General features: G+C 39.9%; 3 protein-coding genes and 4 non-coding genes across 7 annotated transcripts; 2 read left to right on the top strand and 5 right to left on the bottom strand.

The window, feature by feature from the left end:
- Positions 1-4,414: 4,414 nt before the first annotated feature.
- Trnad-guc lies at positions 4,415-4,486 on the bottom strand. Its single transcript has one exon. It is a non-coding gene; the product is annotated as a tRNA-Asp (tRNA).
- A 493-nt stretch (positions 4,487-4,979) lies between these two features.
- Trnad-guc lies at positions 4,980-5,051 on the top strand. The gene has a single exon. It is a non-coding gene; the product is annotated as a tRNA-Asp (tRNA).
- A 322-nt stretch (positions 5,052-5,373) lies between these two features.
- Trnad-guc lies at positions 5,374-5,445 on the bottom strand. The gene has a single exon. It is a non-coding gene; the product is annotated as a tRNA-Asp (tRNA).
- A 258-nt stretch (positions 5,446-5,703) lies between these two features.
- Positions 5,704-5,775, bottom strand: Trnad-guc. The gene has a single exon. It is a non-coding gene; the product is annotated as a tRNA-Asp (tRNA).
- A 5,427-nt stretch (positions 5,776-11,202) lies between these two features.
- On the top strand, positions 11,203-14,047 carry LOC115759283 (adhesion G-protein coupled receptor G2-like). The gene is made up of 2 exons (XM_030700185.1): positions 11,203-12,265; positions 12,927-14,047. Exons 1-2 carry the CDS (start codon positions 11,203-11,205, stop codon positions 14,045-14,047), a joined length of 2,184 nt encoding a protein of 727 aa, XP_030556045.1.
- A 1,645-nt stretch (positions 14,048-15,692) lies between these two features.
- Positions 15,693-23,145, bottom strand: LOC115758440 (mucin-1). Its single transcript, XM_030699095.1, has 3 exons — positions 23,069-23,145; positions 16,825-17,837; positions 15,693-16,758 (listed from the first exon to the last, which is right to left on the bottom strand). The coding sequence occupies exons 2-3, from the start codon at positions 17,834-17,836 to the stop codon at positions 15,818-15,820; spliced, it is 1,953 nt and encodes a 650-aa protein (XP_030554955.1). The 5' UTR covers position 17,837; positions 23,069-23,145; the 3' UTR covers positions 15,693-15,817.
- A 1,261-nt stretch (positions 23,146-24,406) lies between these two features.
- LOC115758740 lies at positions 24,407-25,560 on the bottom strand. Its single transcript, XM_030699491.1, has 2 exons — positions 25,112-25,560; positions 24,407-25,052 (listed from the first exon to the last, which is right to left on the bottom strand). The coding sequence occupies exons 1-2, from the start codon at positions 25,536-25,538 to the stop codon at positions 24,472-24,474; spliced, it is 1,008 nt and encodes a 335-aa protein (XP_030555351.1). The 5' UTR covers positions 25,539-25,560; the 3' UTR covers positions 24,407-24,471.
- Positions 25,561-26,021: the final 461 nt, after the last annotated feature.

The raw sequence follows: 26,021 nt of genomic DNA, 5'->3' as shown, positions 1-26,021 counted from the left end.
CAGAGCATATTGGAGCACTTAAACATAATCTGTTGGGTATAAAAGTATATGGATGCAGAGCCAAATGTACTTTTAGTACTTTCTCCCATTACATTTAGAAGTGAGACAAGCGATAACTCCCACTGAGAAACTTAAGACTGCTCTCTTGTCAAAACGTTTCTCGAAATTATAAGGCACGACAGCAACAGAAACACTGGACATTTTTTACGTATGCAGGTAAAATGGACTTATCTTCATAAAGTATTTTCATATAACTTATGAACTCGGAATCTTATCACTTTGCTTAGCAGCTGATAAAGCACTGTGGCTTCCCTAGCTAAAAAAAAACTGTTCAATAAAAGTAACTAAGATTTATAAATTATATACTTATTTGTATTAGACACAGCAAATATGCAGTTTTAATTCAACTTTTTGCAGACACAGCCTAAAATTGAAGCTTAAAATTAAATTCTAAAATAATTTCGACAAATAGATTTTTGAATGTTATGCCTAAAGTTGTGCATAGAGATAAGTATCTCAGTCTGGTGCCTGGAATAATAGCATTATTCACTATCTGTGTCCCAAGTTAAATGTTTATGTGCGGGCAACAAATTGCTTTAAATTTGTTGGTCAACTGTTTTACTAGACGCACAACTAAAACAATTTCGTTTCTGCTAAAAGCGCACAAAACTTTACACTGAAACTTCTCGGTTTTATTTATATTGCGGTTGCCAAGTGTTGCAGCCAGCTACCGAATTTATGTGCAACACTTGTTACACTTGTTACACATACGACATGTTGGACGTGTGCACAGTCGAAGACAAATCGCTTGCTTTTACAGCTACACATCTTACGCTGCACAATCAAGACCTTTGACATAATTTATTGATCGTTTTGCTGGGCCCGCTGCAGAACTATAAAAAAAAAAAAAAAAAAAAAAATAGGTGAATGCACTTAAATTAAAAGAAACGTGTTTGTTACTAATTGAAATCTTGGGTTGTTATTGCTCAAAGAATAAAAGAAAAAACATTTGCAACATTTAAACTTAGAGCTAGCAATTATATTCAATTCATCGTCGAATAGCCAACTTGTGATATGTCACTCAAAAGCTTGAAGCTCAGCCATCTTTGCAAACACGGCTTAAAATTGCCTAAACTGGGAAGGTTCCTGGCGCTATTTTCAATTTTTAATAAAGTTTTGCAATGGATATTAGATGCTGATGTCACTTTCTGCCTGGTTGTCATCGTGACACAATGGCAGATGCAACCAAGCAGGATTTTTCTTCATAAATGTTGTAGGGGTTGTGCAGTAAAGAGGCAAAGTGTCAACGTCAAAGCATGATGAAGAGAGAATATCTTAATTGATGTTGGAAGCTAGACAGCAGCTGCGTGACATTTACAGGAAACCTAAAGCAAAGCGAAGCTCAAAGCTGGCAAACGCTAGTTGCTAAATGCTTAGAATACAAGCCGAAGTACTCACACAAACTATTTTTAGCATTTTTTTGAGTACTTTAAGGGCAGCTCTTCAAGATTACATGATTTATTTAATTTTGACAATCGCTTGCAAAACTGTGAACTTTTGTGACACAAAAAAAAATTATGCATTTTTTTCACATTTAAAGCTTGTCTAATGCACTATAATTTCAGCACATTTCCCAACGCTCTAATTCAGATAAACCTTTTTTTTATTATATATACTCAAATAAAGGGGCCAAGAGCCATAAAAACGCTTATGCCCCCTTTTATGAACACACAAGCTGTGGAATTTCGCGCAGTTATACAGTTATCGTGGACCCAGCGTGGACAGTGTTTAGTTTCATTGTATTTACTTTTATTGCGCCTTAGCTCAAGGCCCTTGTATGGGAATTATGTTAATATGGGTATGGCAGAGTCCAAATACGAAAATGTCTGCAGGGCAGGACGATGTTGTTTGCGTTTCACGCACACACACACACCCACACACACACGCATATCTCAGTTGCAGAATGGGAATTGCAGCCAAAGTAGAAAGTTAAGTGGGATATTTTGCATCTACTCGCATTCTCAATGTAATACTCAACTAATAGGGAACTTTGTATGCACGAAAGTTATACCAGGCATATCTGTACTCAAGTTTACCTATGTAGTAAGTGGCAAGCGGCATTGCGACAGTCCCAATTTAAGTATTTACACTTAACGTCCAACATTTTGTTAGTTTGAGCTAATTTTCTAACAATGCCAAATGCTGTCCGCGCTACATTAAGTCCTGTTTTTATTAAGTTGTTTTAATATTTTCCATCAATCAACTTACGCCAAGTTGAGCCAAGAGTTACTTACAAAAACTTTTCAAATTAGCTTCGGGCGACTAGCAAAGGAAAAAGCTGTTAATAATATGCCCAAAGACAGAACGTCCAGTAATATCTTTGAGGAAAACAAAAATTTTTGAAAAGTACTAAATGAATTTCTCAAACCTTTCCTTCAACTTTTTTGCTGTTGGCACACATTTGTCAGAATTTGTTGGATTTAATTAAAATTTATGCTATAATTGTGTGACTGTAAGTTTCTGAGCATCTGTTCGCTGAAGTTTTTTATCCGTCAAAAGCATAGACAAATTTTAAGCTCAAGCTTTTTTTTTTGTACTATTTAGATACGGGTTGTATTGCGTGGTGCGAGCAAAAGCAGCTCGTTGAGAACTTATTTATTTAATTTATTTAACAAATGTTGATACACTTAGTATTACATCTCGTTTCCTTCCTTTAACAGGAGCACTTCTTAGTATGTGCAGTGTGGCTAAATTAAATTAAAATAATTGTGCTTCGCAAAACTTTTGATCATCTTACTGAGATACCTCTAGCTTAGAGCTTGTGGTTGAATCATTATTATTTGTTTTCTATTTTTTTGTTTCTTGCCAAAGCTGACAAAGATATATTACATATGTAACGTCCACCGGCCCGCTCCAAGCAAACGCATCATCAATTTTAATAAAAATAATTGCTGCTACAATGCTTTCAAGTAACACAAGCTTTGTCTTATTTTACTAGAACAATTTGAAGGAAATCCCATTTCGTTGTCTTGTGCAAAGTGAAATACATTTTTATTTTATTCTTCAATATATATTTTCCTTTCAATATTTGCACCAGTTTCGTGTTCGATTCAATGATTGAAAACTCATAAGTTCTCATATTTATTAGTCGCATTTATTTCGTAAGAACTCTTGTGTTCGATTGCAATTAACAACAGTTGCAAAACAATTGCTCAACTTATCAATAATGGTCATCAAAAGAAATCAAGCAAATAGAGCAGAAAAATAGCAAAATGGAGATGGAAAAAAACTAAGAAAAACAATTAAACTAATTGACAGCAATTTATACGCAACAAAGGAAAGAACGCGACAAAAAAGTTTGCCCGGCGAAAATTGGCACCGTGAAAGTTTTTCCAGTGCACTGAAGAGAAAACCGCTGAAAGCGAAGATTGAATAAAAAAAAAAATAGAAAAGATCCATTTAGTTGGCCACTAATGAAACCGCATTGAAAGGGTTGCCAGCAGCAGCAAACTTTTAACAAAATGCGAACGAGGCCACATTGCAATTAGACAATTTGTACGTAAAGACACTGCATTCCTTAAAACATGCGTGAAACAAAATATTTTGATTAATTTTCAATATTGAAAATAAGAAAATCGGGAGATTTCCATTTTTTCATGGAGAACCTCTTTATTACAAGTGCGAATCAACTTAGTTTATTAAGACTATACAAGTTATTTAGCACCAAAAAATATATTACATATATCTACAAATTTTAAACATGACATTCAAAATATATTTAAGGAGAATCTGACATAGAAAATCTCCCGCACTTCCTCTTCTCTTGTCAGGACTTGCATTCCCCAACCACCTTCATATTCAAACTCTATTTACTTTTTAGTCTGACAGGTAAATTTGACAGAGCGGAAGTTCCAACAAAGTGCCAGCCCATAGACACATTTAGGAAGCAACTTTTGTTAAATTTGAGCACGTGCCTGTTGGCACAACTAGCTTAAATAGACTAGTGTAAACTAATTAGCATGCACACTAACAAAGTTACTAAAACTTCTTGATTCTTATGCATCGCTGAATATTTACTATCTTACTTTTGATCGCTTCCAACACGTGCATTTCGATAGTTGAGTTGAGTTCGCAGCCATGTAAATGTACTTGTTCTAATTGAGCTTACAAGCTCTGTAAACTTTTGTTTTGCAATATTGATTTCTTATCAATTTTTCGACAGTAGGCAGCTACAGAAAATGTTTTAAGTCCATTTACTTAGCTAAAATTCCCAAATTACTAGAAAATAATTAACCAATTAATAGAGAGCTAACTACCAAATATAATATGTTTAAATGTGTAAAAAATATTAAAATAATAATGTTAATTTAGAAGAACAAATTTAAAATTGAACTAAAAATAAATTTCCTCCATTCTCCCCGACGGGGAATTGAACCCCGGTCTCCCGCGTGACAGGCGGGGATACTAACCACTATACTATCGAGGATGTTGTTCGCCGCTCGTCAAATGCTATTTTTGAGAGTGAGTGTAATAAAATATTTTCGTTCTCACTCAAGTCAACTCAACCTTTAATGATTCACAAAGGCATCTGATATAGTAACTGTCTAAAATATTGTTTTACTCTAAGCTTTTCATTTAATTTCTCGAATCTTTCATATGTGAACACTTATGTCTGTTGTATTCTTATCAGAATGTTTTACGGCAAATAACCATCAATTCAAATAAAATATGGATTACCATCTAATAAAAGCATTTCAAATTTGTCTGCTTTTATAGTTTAAGTAAAACCACTGACTGGAAATAAGCTAATATATCTAGTATCGAAATGTATTAAATGATTAAATTGATTCATACGTTTTATTTATTTCAAATCAACCACCAACTATGTATGTATGCTATTTATTTTCCACCTTTAGAGCAACTGGATGTTAACATTATACTCACCCCTATATTTTGTATTTGGCAAACTACACTCAACATCCTCGATAGTATAGTGGTTAGTAACCCCGCCTGTCACGCGGGAGACCGGGGTTCAATTCCCCGTCGGGGAGGTAATTGATAAAATTTTTTATATTAAATATTATATATATTTTTTCTGTAGCCTTTTAAAACGGTAGAATAGGTTATAACTGCTTAGATCGTAAGATTGAATTTATGAGGTAACGACGAAATTTCGCACGACATATCCCTACAAGTCGTTTTCAAACTTCGAATTTTTTTAGAAAATTCTTCTGCGCCCAGTCTCTGAGAATGTTCATACAGACGAACGGGATGGCAGACAGATGGACGAACTTGGCTATATCTACTCGGCTAACCGAGAATTTATAGCGTGGATGGTTTTTAAAAAATGAGGAAAAAATAAATTACGAAGACCTCCCCGACGGGGAATTGAACCCCGGTCTCCCGCGTGACAGGCGGGGATACTAACCACTATACTATCGAGGATGTTGGGTGGCGATTGTCAAATACAATATATAGGCGTGAGTATAAATTTTAGCTCACTGTTGTCAAAATATTTTATATGTTCTAAATATTGCTATTATATTATTTATACATTTTATTAACTTTTAAGTGACAGCGGTATTTTTTATATCATGGCCATATAAACATTTCTAGCAGAGAGCAAGAGTGACCCAATTTCCATCAATCTACCACATATATTAAAAAATATCTCAGTTTAGCAAAAAAAATTTTGGCTTGCCTCTCCCCGACGGGGAATTGAACCCCGGTCTCCCGCGTGACAGGCGGGGATACTAACCACTATACTATCGAGGATGTTGAACGACGCTGGACAAAAATAAAATATGCCGCTGAGCTCAGTGCGGGCTCTTGTTGCTTATATGAGACTTGTAAAATTGTATTAAAATGTGTGCATGCGTATATGTATATATGTCATATTCATTCTTAGCTAATTGTAAATTATACTTATAATACTTACGCTGTTATTTAAAGGCTAGAAATATTACAAGCGTTCACTGTTAAAGACAAAAAGGGTGGTTTAAATATAAGATATTTTGTGACCAATTATTAATCAGTACAACCGTCTAAATATACGCACAGTGCATTTAATGTTTATTTTTATATGAGAAACATACGAATCTAATAAACGAGTTTGTGTTGTTTTCTTAATAATTGTTGTACTTTGCTTGCGACTTTCCGCCTTAATTATTAATATATTTTCTATGCTCCGGCACTGAATGCAGCAAAAGCGTAAAACAAGGTAGATTAAAATTCCACAAAGCTTCCAATTCATTGACTATGCAATGCTAAAAAGCTTTGACACATTTGTCTTATACATTTCATTTTGTGGTAGAACACAATGTGCCTAGCTGTTATTAAAGCTATCTCTACTCCTTTGGCAATACTGTTGCCTCAGAATCGTTGGCATCAAAGTTCGAACTCTGGTGTAGGAAACGGAGTGACGTCCTTATAATATTATTTTAGTTTTTATTAGATGATTTTTTTCTTTACTGTTTATTCTATTTTCTGGCGCTATGTGTAAAAATTCGACTTGCTTCTCACTGTCCATAAATAAAAATTTCAAATTCTTAAGAAGAGATAACTCTTTCACTTTATTCAAGCATTATATTTATTTTTATTAATATATAATTTAAAAGGGCGGCTTAAATATAAAAAACAACGTATTTCCTTTTGCAAATAACTCTACCAATCTACATTTACCTTGTGAATAGTACAAAATCGTTTTTGGATGTTTTATTTTATTGCTCGTCAAATTAAAAACAAAAAAATATTAAGTCACGATATAAAGAAGCTATTTAAACTGCTATTGAAAGATTGGATTTGAATGGAACTAAAATATTCTGTTAAAATTGTGTGAATTAAAATAATTCACATATATGATTTACACCCCGTTTGAGAATCTTCTTGAAATTAAAAAAATTGAAATTCCTGATTACATAGAGAGTTTGATAAAACAAAACTTAATTTTTTAAGGCTTTTTCCAGAGCCTAACTTGTACTACACATTGCTCGTACACTACATTGCTCGCAGTGAAGCTAACTTTCGAATTGACTGAAGACCAAAACAAACTGAGAAATGTTCATCCACAGCAATTCCAGTAGAACACAGGCAATTGGCTTTTCCTCCCGCTGGTCCACCCACTTAAACAATAAGCCCCATCAAAACCTGCTCCCATTGCTCAATTACATGCTGCCTGCCTGCCTGCCTGCCTGCCTGCCTGCCAGCCTGCTAGACCACTTTGGTTAGGCGTTTCATTTCGTTTGCCTTGACTTTGGTTAAAAGTTGCCTTGTGGCATGCTTGAATGCATTCCGAGTGAAATTCAAATACGAGTGCAGCGTGTTCAAATGAATGCATCGAGAAGTGCAACTTGGAGGCCAAAGTGAATGAGTGAACAGTTGAAGCATGAACAACTACACTCCACGGCTTGGCAGGTGGCGGCTGAAAGGCTTTCCAAAGTGTCCTTGGCCTATGGAATTCGAATGTTGTCCTTGCCTAAAGGGGGCTGCTCGGCAATTTATGTGGCATCTAAACGAATTAATTCTAAGCGAGCACATCCATTGATCACAAAACTAAACGGATTTATCTTTTCAGCATCCGAGTCGTATTCTCCTAGGCAATTAGCTAAATTTGCTTACTTTAGTGTCTGCTAAAAGTAAGACCTCAAACCGTCTGGACTAACTAGTTGGCTACTTGATGTGGTTGCGGTCAGTTGACAGTCAGTTGAAGCTACAACATTTTTTAATTAACTTGTACACTTTTATGCCCTGTACTCAGTTAAGGAAGTTCGATAGGTTATAGGGCTAGCTAGTCAACAAGTTCTTTAGGCTTGAAATGGGATATTTTGGTCACGAAGTCGAAGAAGAATATATACATCTCATCTGTCAGTCAAATTGACCTATTGATAACTTGCTGCAGCCTCCAGAATCGGAGGATCTATATAACTAATGTCTATCAAATATCTTAAGATAATCAAAGAAAACCTTCAAGAAAAATTAATGTCCCATATGAAAATATATTTGTTTTTATCTTTAAGATATCTTGTCGAAATTTTTATTGACTATATGTTTTCCCTAGACACGATCAGTCAAACATATAGATGTCTTTTAAAAAGCTGGATGCCAGATGTCAGATGTCTAACGAAATACTTATTCAATATAATAATATAATTATATAGCAATTATTTATAGGGATAAAAGATAATATGTTTTTATTTTGTGTATAAGAATTTCGTAAAGGGTATCTTTTCGTCGACTAGTCTTGACTAGATAATTGTTTGCACTTACTCAGCAACAAAATATCTCAGCTATTTGCTCCTGGAAGCCACCCAAAGTTCGAGATGCAATTAATGCAGCTAATTTGTGAGGCAATTTTAGCTTGTACCGGTTGATATTTTCGACTGAAAATTGTTGAAAATTCAGCGTCGTCCCTGTCCAAGCATATGTCCTACACAAAAACACACACACATGAGATACACAACAAGACAAGTTCAAACAGTTTCACACCATTCATTAGCATGCAAATTGGGATGCTTTTTAGCTGCAGGACGAGGTCGCGTTTGTACCAGTTCCGGCATCATTTATAAGTTGTCTACTCCTTTGGAGCATAAGCCCGCATGACAAACTTTGCAGCACATGCCACTGAGCCCAGATCTAGACACAGCTGCCACAGCTCTGCTCAATTTTTAGCTAACATTATGGGCTTGGTCGGTGTTGTTGTTTTTATATGCTGTTGTTGCCAACATGTGCCATAATAACCATTTATCGCCTTGACCCAAAAATATTCTCAAGTGGCGAGCGGGCTGCACTGCAACGACAGTTGGTTAATAACTTCTGATTGTTCAGATATCTTTGTGAAGTCACAAAATTTCGTTTAATATTTTTTTCCGATGATGCTTAAAATAAACAAGTAAGAGAGTGCCCGACAAGGGGATCCTCTGAATATTCCTCTAGCTAGAAAGATACTTGATCTGTTTATACTTTTCTAGAAGCTACATGTCAAATATGGCTCTTTGTTCATGTCTTGGCCTCTAGATCAATTATCATTTAAATCTGGCAAAATTATTCATAATCAAAATTCATGTGTAAATTGTACCCTCAACTATCCCATATAGGCACAAGTCAAAATTCCCACCCCATAGCTCGGTTAAAACTCAACCGATTGGCATAAGGTTTGGCTTTTTGTTCATGGTTTGGCCTCTTGGTCTAAATTCATGTGTAAATGGTAAATGAAACTTTTCCCACATATAAAGACAACAACTCTTCTTTGGGACGTACCTTTCCGCAAGATTTGAACTAGCGATGTCGCGCTCGCTGGTCCGACGCTCAGTCCTTAAACCACGCAGTTCGTTTTATGACAGATCCGTTCTCTTACTGCTGCTGCATATGTATGTTAAAACTGACCGGATCGGAACTTCTACTCTGGAATAAAAGTTCATATTAAGAATAACTAGGGCTTAAAGGTTGTATCGTCAAGTGTTTTCTGACTATCTGCTGCTGATAAACTTAAGCATTAAATGTATCAAGCCAAGTATTTAAGTTCCTACAACTGTCGCATCAAAGAGCGCTTAAATCGAGCTGCCGATATTATTACCATTGCCAAACAGATGTGTATGAATATATTTATATATATTTTTATTGATTGCAGCAATTTAATGCTGCTGCCATTTGGCGCGTCAACAAGTCAACTCCGGCTGTCAATTGTTGCCAATTACTTATACGCCGCTTGTTACAGTCAAGTTTCCTTTGCACGAGTGTGCGAAATATTATGCATGCACTCGCAATACCTGCGGGAATAGTTGCGATACATTTGGTTTATCACCAATAAAAAAGAGCAATACATAAAGGCAGCCGAAATTTATCGATTTATATGCCTACTGATAAATGGCGCTGGAATTGTTTTCGGCTTAACAAGCGAGAAGCATTTGTTGACTATTACTTTAAGATACTTTTATGTGTGCTATGGAGTGGGACTTCTTGTTGGATAGTCACAAATATTTGTAAAATAATTTAAGAAATATTTACTGCTGATATTTTTTACATTAACTAGCAGCAGCTGGTCTCTATTTAGCTGAGCTGAGGCATTTTTTATTTTGCTCTTGAATATTTCAAAGCGCATAAACAAGTCAAATTGTCATTTTCAAATCCAATTGGTTTTTCGGTTTGGGTTTCTATGTAAACTTGCTTTCGTGTAGTTTGTATTTCGCATAAGTTTTACCCTGGCAAGAACACAAATCTGTCCACAGCCTCTAAACTTTAGCCTGGCTAGAATTGAACGTCAGCATTGCAAGTGCATAAAAAAGTAACAGAAAGTTGAGCATTCCATTAGTAGTATCTTTCGCTCTTATTGACGTTATCTGAGTGAATAAATTCTTGACATTCTGTCTTCATTTCTATTTTTTTTTTTTTTTTTTTGCCTAGACGTGGGTGTTGTCAATGTTTTCAAAGTTTTAAGTCTAAGCCTTGTGGGTTTGCTTAAGCAAAAGCTGGGCATAAGTAGACAGTTGCAGTTTCAAGTTTCTAAGTAAGAGTTGCCATAAGTATATTTAGATATATCTTTGAAAAAAGTTAACCAACTGCAAAAGCAAAAAAATAACTAAAATAAACAAAAAAAAAAAAAACATGCCTATAAATATAAGTAAGTTGCTAAGCTACTGAAGATGCTATGTTTGTTGTTTCTGGTTTCTCAAAGAGAAATCTGAAGTCTTAATAAGTTCATAATATTTGTCGAATGCTGCTAGAAAATAGTTTGGATAACTTGAATCCTTATGTCGTATAGAGTATTACATACATTTTTGTTTAATATGCTTTGATTGAAATGTTTGCTCTGTAAACTATTTATACACAGGCTGCTCGAGCTTTATGTGAAATTTATGTTTCATCATTTTACATTTGTTCTTTTCATCCTATCCATCTACCATCTATTTATAATATTAACAATAATAACAACAATAATTATTGCCTATAGGCTCTGATACGCATTAATAACAATAATAATAATTAATAAACTTTAATCGATAATATAATTAATAAATACAATCTCAATGAATAACAATGTGTATAAATACACGTGCACTTGTAGCTAACTGATAAAGTACGCCAGTCACCAGGCTTAGACTGAGTTTTAAAAATAAAACTAAATTTGATTCAATTGTGAGTGTATTTCGCAAGTTCCGAGTGCCCAAACCGAGAGGCTAGTTGAACATCGATCGCTGGGTGCTCAAGATGTGCGCGTGTCGCCTGCTGTGGCTGCTTCTGGGCATCGTTTCGGGCAGCGCGCAGCTGCTGGAATGTCCGGCCACCAGTTTTGTGCATGGCTACGAGGCGAGCACTGGGCTAATCACCTTTGCCAATTATTTGCCTGCGACGGCCGTCAACGAATTCGCCCTGCCCAGGCGTCTGTGCGTGGAGCGCAGCGGTCTTCCGCTGGTGCGACGTTGCCTCGCGAATCAACAGTGGGAGACGCTGGAGAACATCACCTGCCAGCTGGAGCAGCCAGCCAATGGTCAGAGTCAAAGGCTGAACGATTTGCAGTTCGAGCTTGTCGAAGGAGTCTTCTCTCGTAGCTCTGGTATGAACTTTCCGCTGAACATAATGGAGAGCATAAGCAACATAATAGGCCACAACAATCACCAAATCCAGCCTGTTGATTTGCTGAATGTTAACAAAATAATTATCGAAGTGGCCAAGGAGCCAAAGGACGTGGCGGTGAGCACCAAAATGATCGGACTGTACAACAATCTAATGGCCACCAATAACTCCGTGCTGGCGCTCTCAGCACGGCTGAATGCCACCAACAATCTGCTCTACACTTTCGAGGACTATACGAATGCCTTGGCGCAGCAAATGGTCTCGGGGGCGAACTGCAATCAACTCCTGCCAATGGCGATGCCCAAGCATCTGGTGGACGTGAAAGTGCACAATGGTGTTCAGGTGCTCATCGGCGGCAATCTGAGCGTCTTCTACTTGTTGCCCGAATGCAATCAGTTTACAGGCATTGCCATCTACTCGGAGACAGCAGCTGGGCGCGAGGGCTGCCAGCATGATCGGTTCTGGTATCGTTTTCTGTACGCCAATCAGAGTCTGGAGGCGCTCAGGGCGGAGCCGGGTCTCCAGGCAGCCACATACGTGACGCATCAGCTATGGCAAGCCATGCGACGCACTGGAGTCACCTATCTGGTCTTCAAGATCTATGCCAATAGTGCACTCTTTGTGGACGCCTCCACGGCGAGTGCGAAGGCCACGCCAGTCAGCCACGTGCTCTCCATAAACATACCCCAAGCTTCGAGTAAGTATACATGAAATCTTAGATTTTAAGCTGGAGACCTAGTCTTGTTTCAAGGCAAAAATTCACCTGTCGATCGGTTATTCCTATCCGTAGGATTCCGATGTATGAACCTATCCTAACTTCTTTGATAATAGCTTAAGAAAATAGAAGAATTAGGCTATATTGAATCGAATGTGGCTTATAATATATATATATAAATAATATGTAATACCCTTATCGCCGTTGAGTAATGCTTATTCGATCAACCGCATATTCCAGACAAATCGATAGAAACAAACCCCATATAGTATAATGCAAAGCCTCAAGTACTAACAAAATATTTTAATAGTTTAAGGAATGCCCAGAACCTTTGGCTATCACGGCTATTAAACAATTTGATTCTTTCAAAAAACAACTAAAGTTAGATAAAAGATACATGATCTGTATATACTAATCTAGAAGCTACATGTCAAATTTAGGGACTAAGAAATTTGTTAAAGGAACATGATTTTGATATCGTCCTTTATCGGCGGACATGACTAGATCGACTCGACTATTAATGCTGACCAAGAATATATTCACTTGACACTTGACTACAAATATTTGCACAAAATGAATGTACCCGTTTTAACCAATTCCACAGGGTAAAACACGAACAACTCCATATCGGCTTTAATTTCAGAAAACTTGGCCCATCCGCTGGTTTTTCTACTACGCAACGAAAACTACAAGAATGCAAATAGGAACAGAAATCAAATAGATAACTATTGCGGTTACTGGAACTACGATACATGGAAAACGAATGGCATTACTACGAATACAAATAGCTTGCCCGACAATCCGATCGTTGTGTGCTATACGAACCACTTGACTCAGTTCGCCTTCCTGGTGGGCGCCAGCTGCAAGCAGCAAAATTGCCCCTACGACGAGGATCCGGAGGAGGCCAAACGCAGCGAGTCCCTGCTGGATGTGACCACAGCGGTCGGCTGTGGTCTCTCGCTGTTCGGCTTGCTGGGCATTTGGCTGACGGCAGCCATCTCCCGGAAGTGGCGTGCCATGGGGTCCACGAAACTGCTGCTAAACATGTGCCTGGCCCTGTCCCTGCTCTTTGGCCTCATGCTGCTGCTGTATGTGAACGAATGGTTCTGGCGTTACTCCTTCGACCAGAGCCGCAGCGCCTGCATTGCTCTGGGCGCACTCTTCCAGTACTCGGTGCTGTTGCTCTTCTGCTGGATGCTGCTCATTGGCTACCTGCAGTACCAGCGGCATGTCACAGTTCTGGTGGCCAGACCGGAGCATATTGTGCTGCGTGTGGCTGTCATTGCCTGGTTGCTGCCGCTGTTGCCCACCTTGCTGCTGGTTTTCCTCAGACCCGCAGCGTTCAGTCCAGTCAAGTCGGGCGACATAGCATCTGTGTGTTATCCGTCCGGCTCCGGTTTGGTCTATGGCGTACTGCTGCCCATTGGACTGGTGCTGATTGCCAATGTCTTCACGTTTGCGTGCATCTTCTATAGGGTGGCACGTCTCGAGGATCGCAACGGGCAGCTAATTTGCTTGCAGCTGCGCCTGTTCGTGCTGCTCTTCTTTCTGCTCGGCCTGACTTGGATCTTTGGCATTTGCTCCTACTTTCGTTTGGGCCTGGTTGTTACGTTTATATTCTGCATGTCGGCCTCATTGCAGGGATTTGTACTCTTTTTGTACTTTGTTCTCTTTAATAAGGTAGCCAGATCTGCTTGGCTTCAATTGTTGTTTGGAAAACAACAAGTTGTTAGCATTCAACTAACCGGAAGATCTCCGGGTTAGAGTAAGAGTATAATATAAATTATATAAGAAAAGTACAGACAAAGATCGGGAAATTTAATTAGAGTGTCACACAACTTGTCAAAGATTACTTTTAATTAAAGCATGAAAAGGTTAGACTTACTCGAGCTTATGAGAATCGCGTAGAAGGGCAATGTTAAACAATTATCTTTTCTGCAATTAGCGGCGCGGTGCGACATACGTTTAGAATATATATAGATATATAAACACACATACACACATTATACACCACATACGTCATTCAATCAACCTGCCTGTCGATATCTACAACAATAGCTGATATCCTTGCCAGCTAAAAGGTACAAGTATAGATATGTTTTTATTAAACATTAAGGCATAAACATGCTTTCTAGATTTCGCTCAAGTAATTGAACAGCATATTGAACTTTTTTCATGGTAAATTGAAAACTTTTACCACGCCCTTGTCCTCACACTTGGTAAGCCACAACTTTATAAGTAAGTACATACAAAAGTATTACTTCAATGTTTTGCTTTTGATTCTATATTTCTAACATGCACGAAGGCACAAATAGAACTTTTTCTGTAAACAACATTTGAATATCATTATCTATGTAGCGGAAAAGTAAAGAACATTTAAGTTGTTTGCTGTCGAGAAGTCGACCAATTAATAGATGCAAATAGTACGGTATAGCAAGACAATAAACATATTTGTTCAAATTTGCCAAGGATTCAAAATTATTGGATGAAGTCAACACTTGCCCGATTTAGTTGGTCGATTTAGGTAATCGTGCATTTAATATATGCATTATATATATATAAATTCTGGAAATAATAGTGGATCGTGTATTAGGTATTTTATTCTGCACACACACATTAACCTAATGCAAAAGGGAGCGGATCTTGGCTGAATGTAAATATGAGGGCTCTGGCACAAATGAAAGCTTTTTGTTACGCAAACTGAACGAATAACTTTAACGAGTACTCAAAAACAATTACTACGCGATTAGTGGTTGAAGTCTTTGCTATGGTCTTATAATAAAATTAGATTAGAAATTAGATAGAAATAAACTGCGCTGATTTGCATGTCACGGTCTTCTAGCATTACAATTTTGACCAAACTCTGTAATAACTATATTAACAACTAATTCAGTGACATTCTTTGTCTTTATTATTTCCAGTTAAAATTCTATGACCCTGAGATTTTGCTTAAGCTTAACGATCAAGATCGACGGGACTTCATGTCGTCGATTAGCAGGTGCTTTGCTTGTTGCATTTTATGGTAAATTGAGATTTCGTTTTCGATTTTTAAAAGGGAATAAAAGCACAGAGTGACCGCCTTCTACTATTTGCTAGTCAATGCTTTTAAGCTAAAAGCTTTTTTAGTACAATTGCTTAGCGTCGCAATCTGAACGACTTATCTCTTGCGATATTTGGTTCAAAACTCGACTATTTCATTTAAATTGAAGTGATATTTCCTTCCAACAGGTGGCGGGCAGCATAGCAACTTTCCATACCCGTTTATAATGTGAAGAGTATCTTTGCTAAAGTAATACTCTAGAATGAGAGTATGCACATAATAATTCCATGGATCTGTAATCCATTAATTATTAATTAGTATTTATTTTATTATAGATCTAACAAAACTATGAGTAAACACATAAACGGATATGCGGAAATTCGTTTAGTTTAAAAAATAAAAAGCAATTCATCGAATCTTGATGAAAATTCTTCGCTCGGCTGACTGGTTATCATTTGGTATGCGTTACAGCTGGCGGAGATGCCCTTCCCGGCTTAGTGCAGACAGTAGGCCACAAGCAGCGTCAGCAGGGCAGACAACGAGCTCAATTGGGACATGGTCTTTGATCCATTGTGGGCATCACGCAGTCCCGACTCCGCGGACAGACGCGCCGACGTCAATCCCGGCATGCGCATGATGTCTGGCTGGCCGCCGGGTCGCAAAGGGGCCAGAGGCACGGATCCCTCGGGCACGGATAAGGTCGTTGTCTGGATGGGTGCCAGAGGTGCCGAGTCCGGCGAGGGTGTCACATTCGAATTGGGAGCCGCCTCTGTAGATGGCGCCGTTGCCGGCACCATCGCTGGCGCTGTGCCATTTGCAGGCGGTGCCGCTTCCGGCGGCGGTGCCGGATAGCAGGCAATCTTCTCCACTTCAATTGTCTTGGTGGGGTCCTTGGGATCCGGCTCTGGCACGCGCGTTGGCACACATATGATGCCGCCAGGCGCGGGTGGTGCAGCAGCCGCTGCTGGTGCATTGGCATCAACTGGAGGTGGTGCAGCTGCAGCTGGCGCTGCGGCATTTGCCAGACCTGCGCCAGCTGCTGTCGCTACGATTGCGCCTTCCGCAGCTGATGGTGTTAGCGGTGCAAGCGGTGTTTGTGGTGCTCCTGGAGCAGGTGCCGGAGCGGCTGCCGGAGCGGGTTGGTATGCCGGTGCAGCGGGAGCGGGTTGGTATGCCGGTGCAGCGGGAGCTGCGGGTTGTGCGCCGCCAGCGTTGATCACCGTGGTGCCGGAGCCAGCATCGGTGGTAGTCACTGAGCCAGGAGGTCCATTGTTGATGATAATAATCTTGTCCTCACCACCTCCGTTACTGCCGCCGCCGCCGCCACCTCCGTAGCCGCCGGACATCGGAGCGTGCTCCACGACGCGCGTCTGCGTGGGCGTGAGCACGTGACCCAAAATGGCACCACCCAAAGCGCCAGCAACGAGACCAGTGCCTGGAAGAGAGAAGAGAGAGTTGATGAGCTAGTTTAAGCAAATGTGGGCAGCTGTTCGCTACTTACCCAATCCCAGACCGGATGACGACTTGGGCGCTTGCGGATAGTAGGTGGCACCCGGCGGCAGTCCAGCGCCAGCTGGCAAATAGGTGGCGCCTGCCGGTACCGCGGCAACCGGCGCTTGGGGATAGTAGGTGGCTCCGTGGGGTACGCCTCCGCTTGGATAGTAACTAGCGCCAGGGGGTATCTGACCAGCCGGATGATAGCTAGCGCCAGCTGGTGCATATCCGCCTGGATGATAAGTGGCACCGGCGGGCAAGGCACCCGGGCTGTGGTACGTGGCACCGGCGGGTGGTGCACTATGGTAGGTGGCACCGGCGGGCAAGGCACCCGGGCTGTGATAGGTGGCACCGGCGGGCAATTGTCCAGCCGGATGGTAGGTGGCTCCTGCGGGCAAATTGCCCGGACTGTGATAGGTGGCGCCCGGATAGCTGGACTGCACGCCATGCGTATTGGTTGCCCCAATGGGCGTGTGATGGTAGCCACCGCCGCCTCCCGTGCTGTTCATGCGTGGCCTATAAACGCTGGCGGGCGTATAATGTGAATTGCTGGACGCGCTGCCCGCCGCCGGTCGCGAGTTGCTGTTGGCCGCCGAGTAGCTTGGCGGCGGTGCATTCGCCTTGTACGATGGATTGTAGGCCGGCGGCGGCTCGTGCACATTGGTGCGAGCACCACCCACGGGATTAGTGGCCGAGTAGGCAGGCGGCGGACCCTGCGCCTTGGGCACGTTCCAGCCGATCGGCGAGGCGTTGCCGTTAGCTGGCCGCGAGACACTGTGGCTAGACGGCTGTGTGTGGGTGCCACCACCGTAGCTGAGACGCGTATTATCCGCATGGCCGTATGATGACGAGGATGAGGGGCGTCGCGCCGAAGAGCTGCTCGAGCTGGACGTACGGCTCTTGCTGCTGCTGCCGCCAAACCAGCGCTTGGCCTGCGCATCCGGGCTGGCCAGCAGCAGGATCAGTAGACCCACCACAAAGGCCAGGCTGCTTAGTCGCCAGGGCGGATTGTGCGACATGCTGCAATGGAGTACTATACGTAAGTCAATTTTCTAGTATTCCAATTAGTTTTTCACAAATTTCTATTCAGTTCCTCGGCCTGCTCGACTTTGACTGAGCTGCTCCCGCCACGCTGGAGCGCTTAAATAGATTTAATGCTTATCAATAGACTGTTATGGACTGACGACCAGAAAACAAAAAGTCCCAGCACATCTAAAGCGCGATTTATAATAAAAACACAAACACACACACACACACATGCACATGTATTTGCAGAGATCGCGATAAGAGACATCTAGGGATGGGAGATTGTATGGGTTGCAGGCAGTTCCCAGTTACCTTTGAGGTGTATATGATATATGTTTGAAAAACATTCAAATCAACTCTGAAACCAAAGTGTGTAATAATATTTGTCGGCCATTAATTAAAATATAACCCATTTATATACATGTGTAGAACATTTTGGAAATGTATTCAATTGGATGAGACTCCTTAAGCTGGAAGAAAAATATACTAAACTCTAAGATATATTTTTTTTGATCCAACACAATCAATGTTTAAAATATACTAAATTCTAATGTATGTAATAAATTTAAAAAAAAAATACTTAATTCTATTTGCATACTTCAAAAGGTTGTGCACACAACCTGCGGTGAATCTATCTAGATTTGTCAATTGTGCAGGTTATTTTAAATATCTCGTTCATATGAATTTTATAAGTTGACATATTTTTTCTATTGAATATATATATTTTAAATTTGTACAAATAAAGTAATTATCGAACTTCGAAGTATCGGTGTTGTTAATTATTCGAGCATCGATCCGGCTTACTTTTATGCATGAGTATTCATTATTCTTACATCATCCTTACAAATAATATTATTTCAATATTTTGTAAATTGCCTATCAATCCATATTCAACAATTAATAAATATAACAGTATTTTTGACAGCTGCCAAAAATATCCAACTCCTCTTAGCTGTCACTTTTGACAGTTTTCAATCGATCGATAAAAAGTTATCGACGCTTATCGTTTCCGGGCACCCATCACCAACAGTTTAAGATAGACTCTCACGCGCTCTCCCGTTGTCATTCTTCATTTGTTTCTGGTGCACTTTAATTTGTTGTTTGCATAAACAATTGATTCAATTTGCGCTTATGAGACCTAACACTCGGTACTCAGTAAACGCGCACTCTGACATTTCCCCGCGCGATTGTAAATGCACGCTTAGCGAATAATATGGGATTATTAAGAGTGCCCAGAGTTGGAAGTTCTACTCGATACTCTATACTGTACAATGTATTTGCGTCATAGTTTCGGGCCCTGCCCATATTTGACGGTGACGCAATGGCACACCCTGGCTGCCACATTTGGTGTCTGCCCCAATTCGTGGCGCGTTATCCATGATGTTAATTAACTAGCTTGGCGATTTGCTCGACTTGTCGCGTGGCTACACTCCATTGACTTTCGCAGCGAGGACTTTTACAGTTCAGGCTTGCCATTAGCTTCTATACTTCCAAGTATTGTGTACATTGAAATTAATATTGTAGGAATTTAATAGGCACACACACGCCCAGGCATCAAGAGACGCCTCTCGAGGTCAAAGTTCAAGCTCAAGGTGAACGAAATCTTTCTTAATAAATGAAAATTTAGGTGCTTGCTTATGCCGTGCGTTTCTAATTGTGGGGAATTTAAAAAATCTTTTTTGAATAAACCTTAGGGATTGTCAGTTTTTTTTTATGTAGAAATAATAAATTATTGAAATGAAAATTGTATTGCTTTTAAATTGAATAAAATTTTCATTTCTCATTCATTCATTTTAATCGAATTAAGGGCTTACACTATTTAATTCAAAATTCAATTTATTGCAACTAAATTCATTAAGAAATCATTTTTCTCGTAAGTTTAAAGTGCTATAAGATAACATTTGTAATATAGATATCTCCAGCAGACATGTAATATTCATATCTCCAAGTACATATCTCCAAGTATGTATATTCTTTAATGTTTTTATTTGCTCAAGCGTTCAGATCCTCTAAACGGGCTTAATCAAAACTCTCTTGAGCGGACTGGATAATATTTCTCCAATCTCAATGAGTGCCCGTCTTAGTTTAGAGTTTACACAAGATTTAGTTTCAGGGTCGTGATAGAGTTGCATAAATATTAACAGAACTGAAAATGTTAATTAATGGAAAGCCTTTTCAATCGAGTTTTTCTCTCCAAAGAAGGTATTTATACCTTCATATTCATACTCAATGGGAAGATGTAGTAAATTCTAATTCAGATGTTTAGATAATGGGATTTATTGTGAAAATATTTCATGTTTTGGGATGCTGAACTTTCACTGTAGTTCGCGAAATTCCACCCGCGGGCGTGGAAAAATCGTGAAAAGCGTTTGTATGAAACTATCTGGTTTACCCTGCGATCGTTGCCGAACTCATTTTCAAAGATCTTAACGGAAAGGTAAGATTGAAAGGATGAAGTTTTGGATGTCAGCTCAAAGATCTTAAAAAAAAATTCAATTGAGAAACAACCTGCTTAAGAACTGATGAATAACTGTTTCCGCGATTTTGGAAATTCCACCCGCAACTGTGGAAAATTAGCGGAAGACTGTTGCATGCAACTTTTTACTTGTTTACCAGCGAATCGGCGTCAAACTCATTTCCAAAGATCTTTGTGAAAACGTATTTCATTTGTATTTCGTATAATTTCTAGCAAAACGCTTAACCAGTAAAAACCTTAACAAGCCCAACTCTGATTAAGTCATTCGTGTTAATATGTATGTAAAAACAAATATGTACATATAATGATTATTTTATAAACTATGCAGTCTGTACCTCAGCCGCCACAGACCATTGTTTATAATAAATGCATTTGTTCAATGCAGCTCGCAAAACACGAGCTAAACAAAAAGTTGTTTATTGTGAGTCATCGGATTAAATATTTGCTGACCATGGAAACGGTCTGTGGCGTCAGCGGGAACAATCGAAAAATCTCGTAATTATCTTCCTGTTCCAATATTTCTCGGAAATTTGCATTTCAAAAGCGAGCAGCAGACACTTTACAAATCAACGAGAATTGCGTCGGTAAATATGTACTTTATACAGCATAAATACTATACACCAATATATGTATATATACTTTCCTAGCGAATGTTCGCTTATCGCTTTCTGGGTTCAAAATGTCATGTTTACTATATCAACGTGTCTCAAGTTGTAAGTGTGACGATGCTGCAGACAACAAAAATAATTGCTAAAATATGAAGTTCAGCATTTGCTGGGTGAGAGATATTTGATATTTTTCTGTTTTTCTGTGTTGCTTTTTCGTTACGTTGCGAGAAGTGGATTATTACGCAAGACTGGTTTACTTTCCAAGAAAAAAACGTTACACAAATGTCGAATGCCAGAAAGCCAACGACTTGAAATTGGCAACAAAAAGTGGCCGCTAAAAAATACCAGACCTTAAATTAATTGAGCCAAAGTGGGTTAGTAACCGGTTGGTAATGCGGGGGTTGATTCAAAGCAACTGTTTTGCATACACTTGCAGAGGGTATTATGGGTTTCTCATGAAATCTGCAACGCATAACTGGAGATATCTGCGAACACATAAGGTATATATATTCTAGATCAGCATCAACAGATGACTTGATATATAGCTTGAAGCTATGGCCTTTCAACTTAGCTTAGGTTCGTCTTTCTGCAGCAGGCATGAAATTGATTTAAAAATTAATAGAAAGTTTCCTCTTACAAACGATCCACATAAAAAAATCACCCCTAAAGCATTATTTTGATTAATATTTGAATGCATAAAATAATATCTCCCAAATCCATTAGGTTCACACTTTTCAGCACAGCCATATTTTTTAAAATATATCCCCAATCCCCCGGCATTTGTAGACGTGCGACAAAACTCGAGGGGCACAAATCAATGCAAGTGCCTAAATTTAAACCAAACCTGTTGAATCCATGAAAGCAGAGCACAACAAAATATTATCGTAAATAAAAAGGAAAAATGTGTTCTTTTGTTGACATTTTTATACGAATGAGTGCCTTAAAATGGTTGTTGTTGTTGTTGTGTGCCCCCAATAGAATGTTTCTTCTGATGAAATGTCTGTATATACATATTATCTAAACTACATATTTCTTCCAAAAAAAGAAAAAAACTGGCTCGAAAAGTGGGAAATATCTTAAACAATCATTAACATACCAAACAGAAACAAGTTAGAAGTTCTAATCGGGAGCTCTCGACTAGGGGATACCCTGAATCCTCCTCTTCCAACATCAAATGCATATATATATTCTATTTTAGAAGCTATATGTCAAGTTTGGTGACTCTAGCTCTTATTATTTACCAAAATTGCCCAAAGAACAGGATATCGATATCGATTTTTATAGATTGCTATCGATCTGGGCAGGCACTAGGAGGACCTACATCTAAAATTTTAAGTCTCTAGCTCTTATAGGTTCTGAGATCCTTGCGTTCATACATACGGACGGACGGACGGACGGACAGACAAACGGACATGGCTAGATCGACTCGGCTATTGATACTGATCAACAATATATATACTTTATGGGGTCGGAGATGCTTCCTTCTGCCTGTTACATACATTTGGATTTTGCACAAATACAATATACCCTTATACCCATTTTTAATGGGTTCAGGGTATAAAAACCCAAATACTTTCTAAGATGAAATCATATGCCACTTTTAAGCCCCTTTAAAAATTGAAGAAATAATGAACAGCTTCGTTAAATTGCCGCAAATTGAAACATTCCAATAATTATTCACTTTTAAGACACAATACATACATATACAACACACATATATACACATATGCACATGTGTTATATATAAGGTTTCAAAAATGTGAAGAGCTTAATTTGCTTATTTGGCAACACTGGCAGGTCTCCCATATTTGCATATACATGTATATAAATATATATGCATTTTTACACAAATATATGTACACACACTACATACATACACACATACATATATGAAGAAACTGTTTATGCATTTTGTATTTGTTTGACCTTGAATATGCCGTTGTTTTTAACTCAAAACGCAAAAGCCAACTGCTATTTTGTTTAATTCAATTAGTTTCCAGTGCAACTGTTGCAGCTGGCTATGAACATAAAATAAAGAAACCGGTTGCGATTTACACTTATATACATACATATGTACATACATATATACATACTTATGTACTTAGTTGTGTACTTAAAAATTATATTATTTATTTATTTACTTGGTTTTCAATATTGTTTTATGCTTTTGGTTTGCTTGCCGCGTTCGAGCTTAGTTCCGTGCAAAGTTTCTCAAACAACTGAATAATTTTTATTTGGCGTGTTTTTTTGTTGTTCAGACGCGAGGCGCGCGGCGAACACAAACGCAGCGCAGCGCAGCGACTGCGGCAGCGACCGCAACTTGTTGGTGTGCTTTCAGTTGATGTTGTTGTTGCTGCTGCTGCTGCTGCTGTTGTTGTTGTTGTTGGTGCTGTTGTCGTTTTCATTCCATTTGCTGTATTTGTCATCTCTGCTGGTTGCTCTCTTAAATGCTTGTTTGTGTGCGTGTGTGTATGCTTTTTATGTCCCATGGGAGTTGTTTTGCTTCACCGTTTTTATTTAATTTTAGTTTTTATTGTTTGGCTTAGCGTCGCGGTGAAAGGTGTGTCGGCGGAGGTGTCAGACAGCTCGGCTACTGCATTAGTTATGATATCACTTACGCACTTAAGTTAAGCAAACAAGTGGGGTTTGTAAATGTACAATAATACACATATATTTGTATTTACATTGTCATGCTGAAAGGCATGTACTTATAAATACTTACATTAATAAATACAACTTACTTATTTAACTTGAACTTATATTAATTTTTATTTATTGGAATTTTTTATTTTTAACGCTGTGAATGATTTGTTGATTGTGTCCCGCCGCAGATGCTCAATGAGAGCACCGCAACTTTGTTTATTACTGTTCCCTTGTTATTGCGGGATTAATGAGCGCAAGTGAGCTTCATTCGTGTTCTTGGATCATCCCACACACGCGCACGCACGCACACTCAAGCTCTAATTGCTTTTGTATTGGTGCTCGTGCTGAACATTTTATGTTTGCGGTCGTCGTCAACGTCAAAGTTGACGTCGCCGCCAGCGTCTCCGCCGCTGCTGTTGACGAGGGGCTTGTGTTTTAGTTTGCACGCCGAGAGGCTTCGCACTTTATGTTTTTGCTATTGTTACTATCGCGTTCGGCCTTGTTACTGTTGTTGTTGTTGTTGTTGTTGCCGCTATTGCTGTTGCTGTTGGGTTGCAGCAACAGCTGTCAACATTTCGGACGTAGCGGCAGCAACTTTGAGGCGGGTTGCCGTCGCGTGTTTGTGGCGAATATAAGCAAAATGGTGGAGTTTGAAGCTTTAAAGTTTAGCTGCGCTTTTAAATGTTAGCTTTTGCCGGTTATTGAAAGCTTAAACCTTTAGGTATTGACCGGAAAAGGCTTAACCGTTAAGCCGTTAAATTTTGACTCGTTTTACATGGGAACGAGTGGCTGAATATGAATTCAATCACGATGAATAATTAGATACAATGCTTAGCTTAGCTGTTAATCAGAAACTAACTGAATATTTATTTGCGTATTAGCTTAGTTGTTTAACTTATGACTATTCATGCGCAGCATCTACATCGGCCGAAGGGCTGGAAGCTTCCGGTGAATCGCTCGCCTCCGAGGCACCACCAATATCGCCTGCAACAATTGGTGGCTCTGTGCTGGTGGTGCTGCCGCCCAGCTCCAGGAGGCACATCGGATCGTTTTGACAATCGACGGAATCTCTGGTGGGAGCAGGAAAGCAAACCACGCGCTCCACTTCGCGCACCAATTCGGAGTTCTGAGGATCCGTTTCATTCAGCATTATGGGGAAGCACACAATGCCGCCAACAGGCGGTTCGGGCATTGCAGTAGTATTCGCTGTCTCCTCACTGGAATCCGATTCATGCTCCTCTTGTTCTTCCTCCTCTCTGGCCAGCGGGTTAACTGCCCCGTCTGGGCTGAGCGACTCATTGGGCGGCTGCTCCGTCTCGTCTGCGGCGCCCTGTGGCTGTCCATTATTGATAATGATGACCTCGCGCCCATTGCCGGTAGCCACAGACTCACCCGGCTGAGTCTGTGGGTACACATGCGACACATGATGATGGTGGCCAAAGAGCAGGCGGCCAGCCAGCATGCCGGTCAGAAAACTAGTGCCTAGAGTAGAACGGAATAAGCAATTGCGAATCTGGTGCAGATGCTGCACATTCACTCACCGGAACCCATGGATAGGGATGTGGGCGGCTGTGCGTAGTAGACCGCGCCAGCGGGCAGCGTCTGGGCATTCGCATAATACGTGCCCTGTCCCGCAGCTGGTGCATAGCCGTAGCCCGGCGGCAGCTGTTGTCGTGGATAGCCGCCAGCCTGTGGCTTCGCCATGGACATGCCCTTCGCGGGCTGCGGTGGCGGCGGCGGCGGCGGCGGCAGCTTTGGCACAGTGACCGCCGTGTGCACTGGTGAGCCGCTGACCACGCGCCGCCCGCCACCCGACGACGAAGACTTGCTGCCGTATTTGCTGCGCCAGCCGCCAAAGAGGCCCCCGAATGAGCCACCGCCGCGTCCACGGCCGCCACGTGCCGCACTGGGCACCGCCAGGCAGGCGGTCAACAGCAGCAGGCACAGAAGAGTATACGTGGGTTTCATACTGGCAACTCGCAACTGCAACTGACAATAAGCACAATCAAACTGGTGGCATGAAGGCAGCATCACGGCGCCTATATCCCGCGCAAGTCGTAAATGCGCGGCCAGGTGCGCTACGATTTCAGGTCTAAGGCATTTAAATAGACTGCAAAGTTCGTGCGAACAAATCTCTTGGTCTTAGGGCCGTTTTCTCCTACAACGGAAGCACCTATATTTTTTTAAAGTTTTTTTCTAAAAATGTTAGAGATTTAATTATTTATTATTTACTTTATTCTATATTATTTATTTTGTTATATATAATAATATTATATTACACAAATTATTTATTTATATTGAAAATCATATCTGCATATTTTATAATAATTCATTATTTGTTTACATTTTATTTATATTAGAAATTTAAAAAACAGCAGACGCCTGAAGAAAAAATTAAAAAAAAAATTAATTAAAGCAAAGATGATTCTTGTTTCTTATTATTATTATATA

This window comes from Drosophila novamexicana, unplaced genomic scaffold, assembly GCF_003285875.2.
Source record: "Drosophila novamexicana strain 15010-1031.04,08,12 unplaced genomic scaffold, DnovRS2.1 tig00000193-arrow-pilon, whole genome shotgun sequence".
In the NCBI taxonomy this organism is placed as follows: Eukaryota; Metazoa; Arthropoda; class Insecta; order Diptera; family Drosophilidae; genus Drosophila; species Drosophila novamexicana.
The sequence above is the reverse complement of the archived record's forward strand: the minus strand, read 5'-3'. Positions and strand labels throughout refer to the sequence as shown.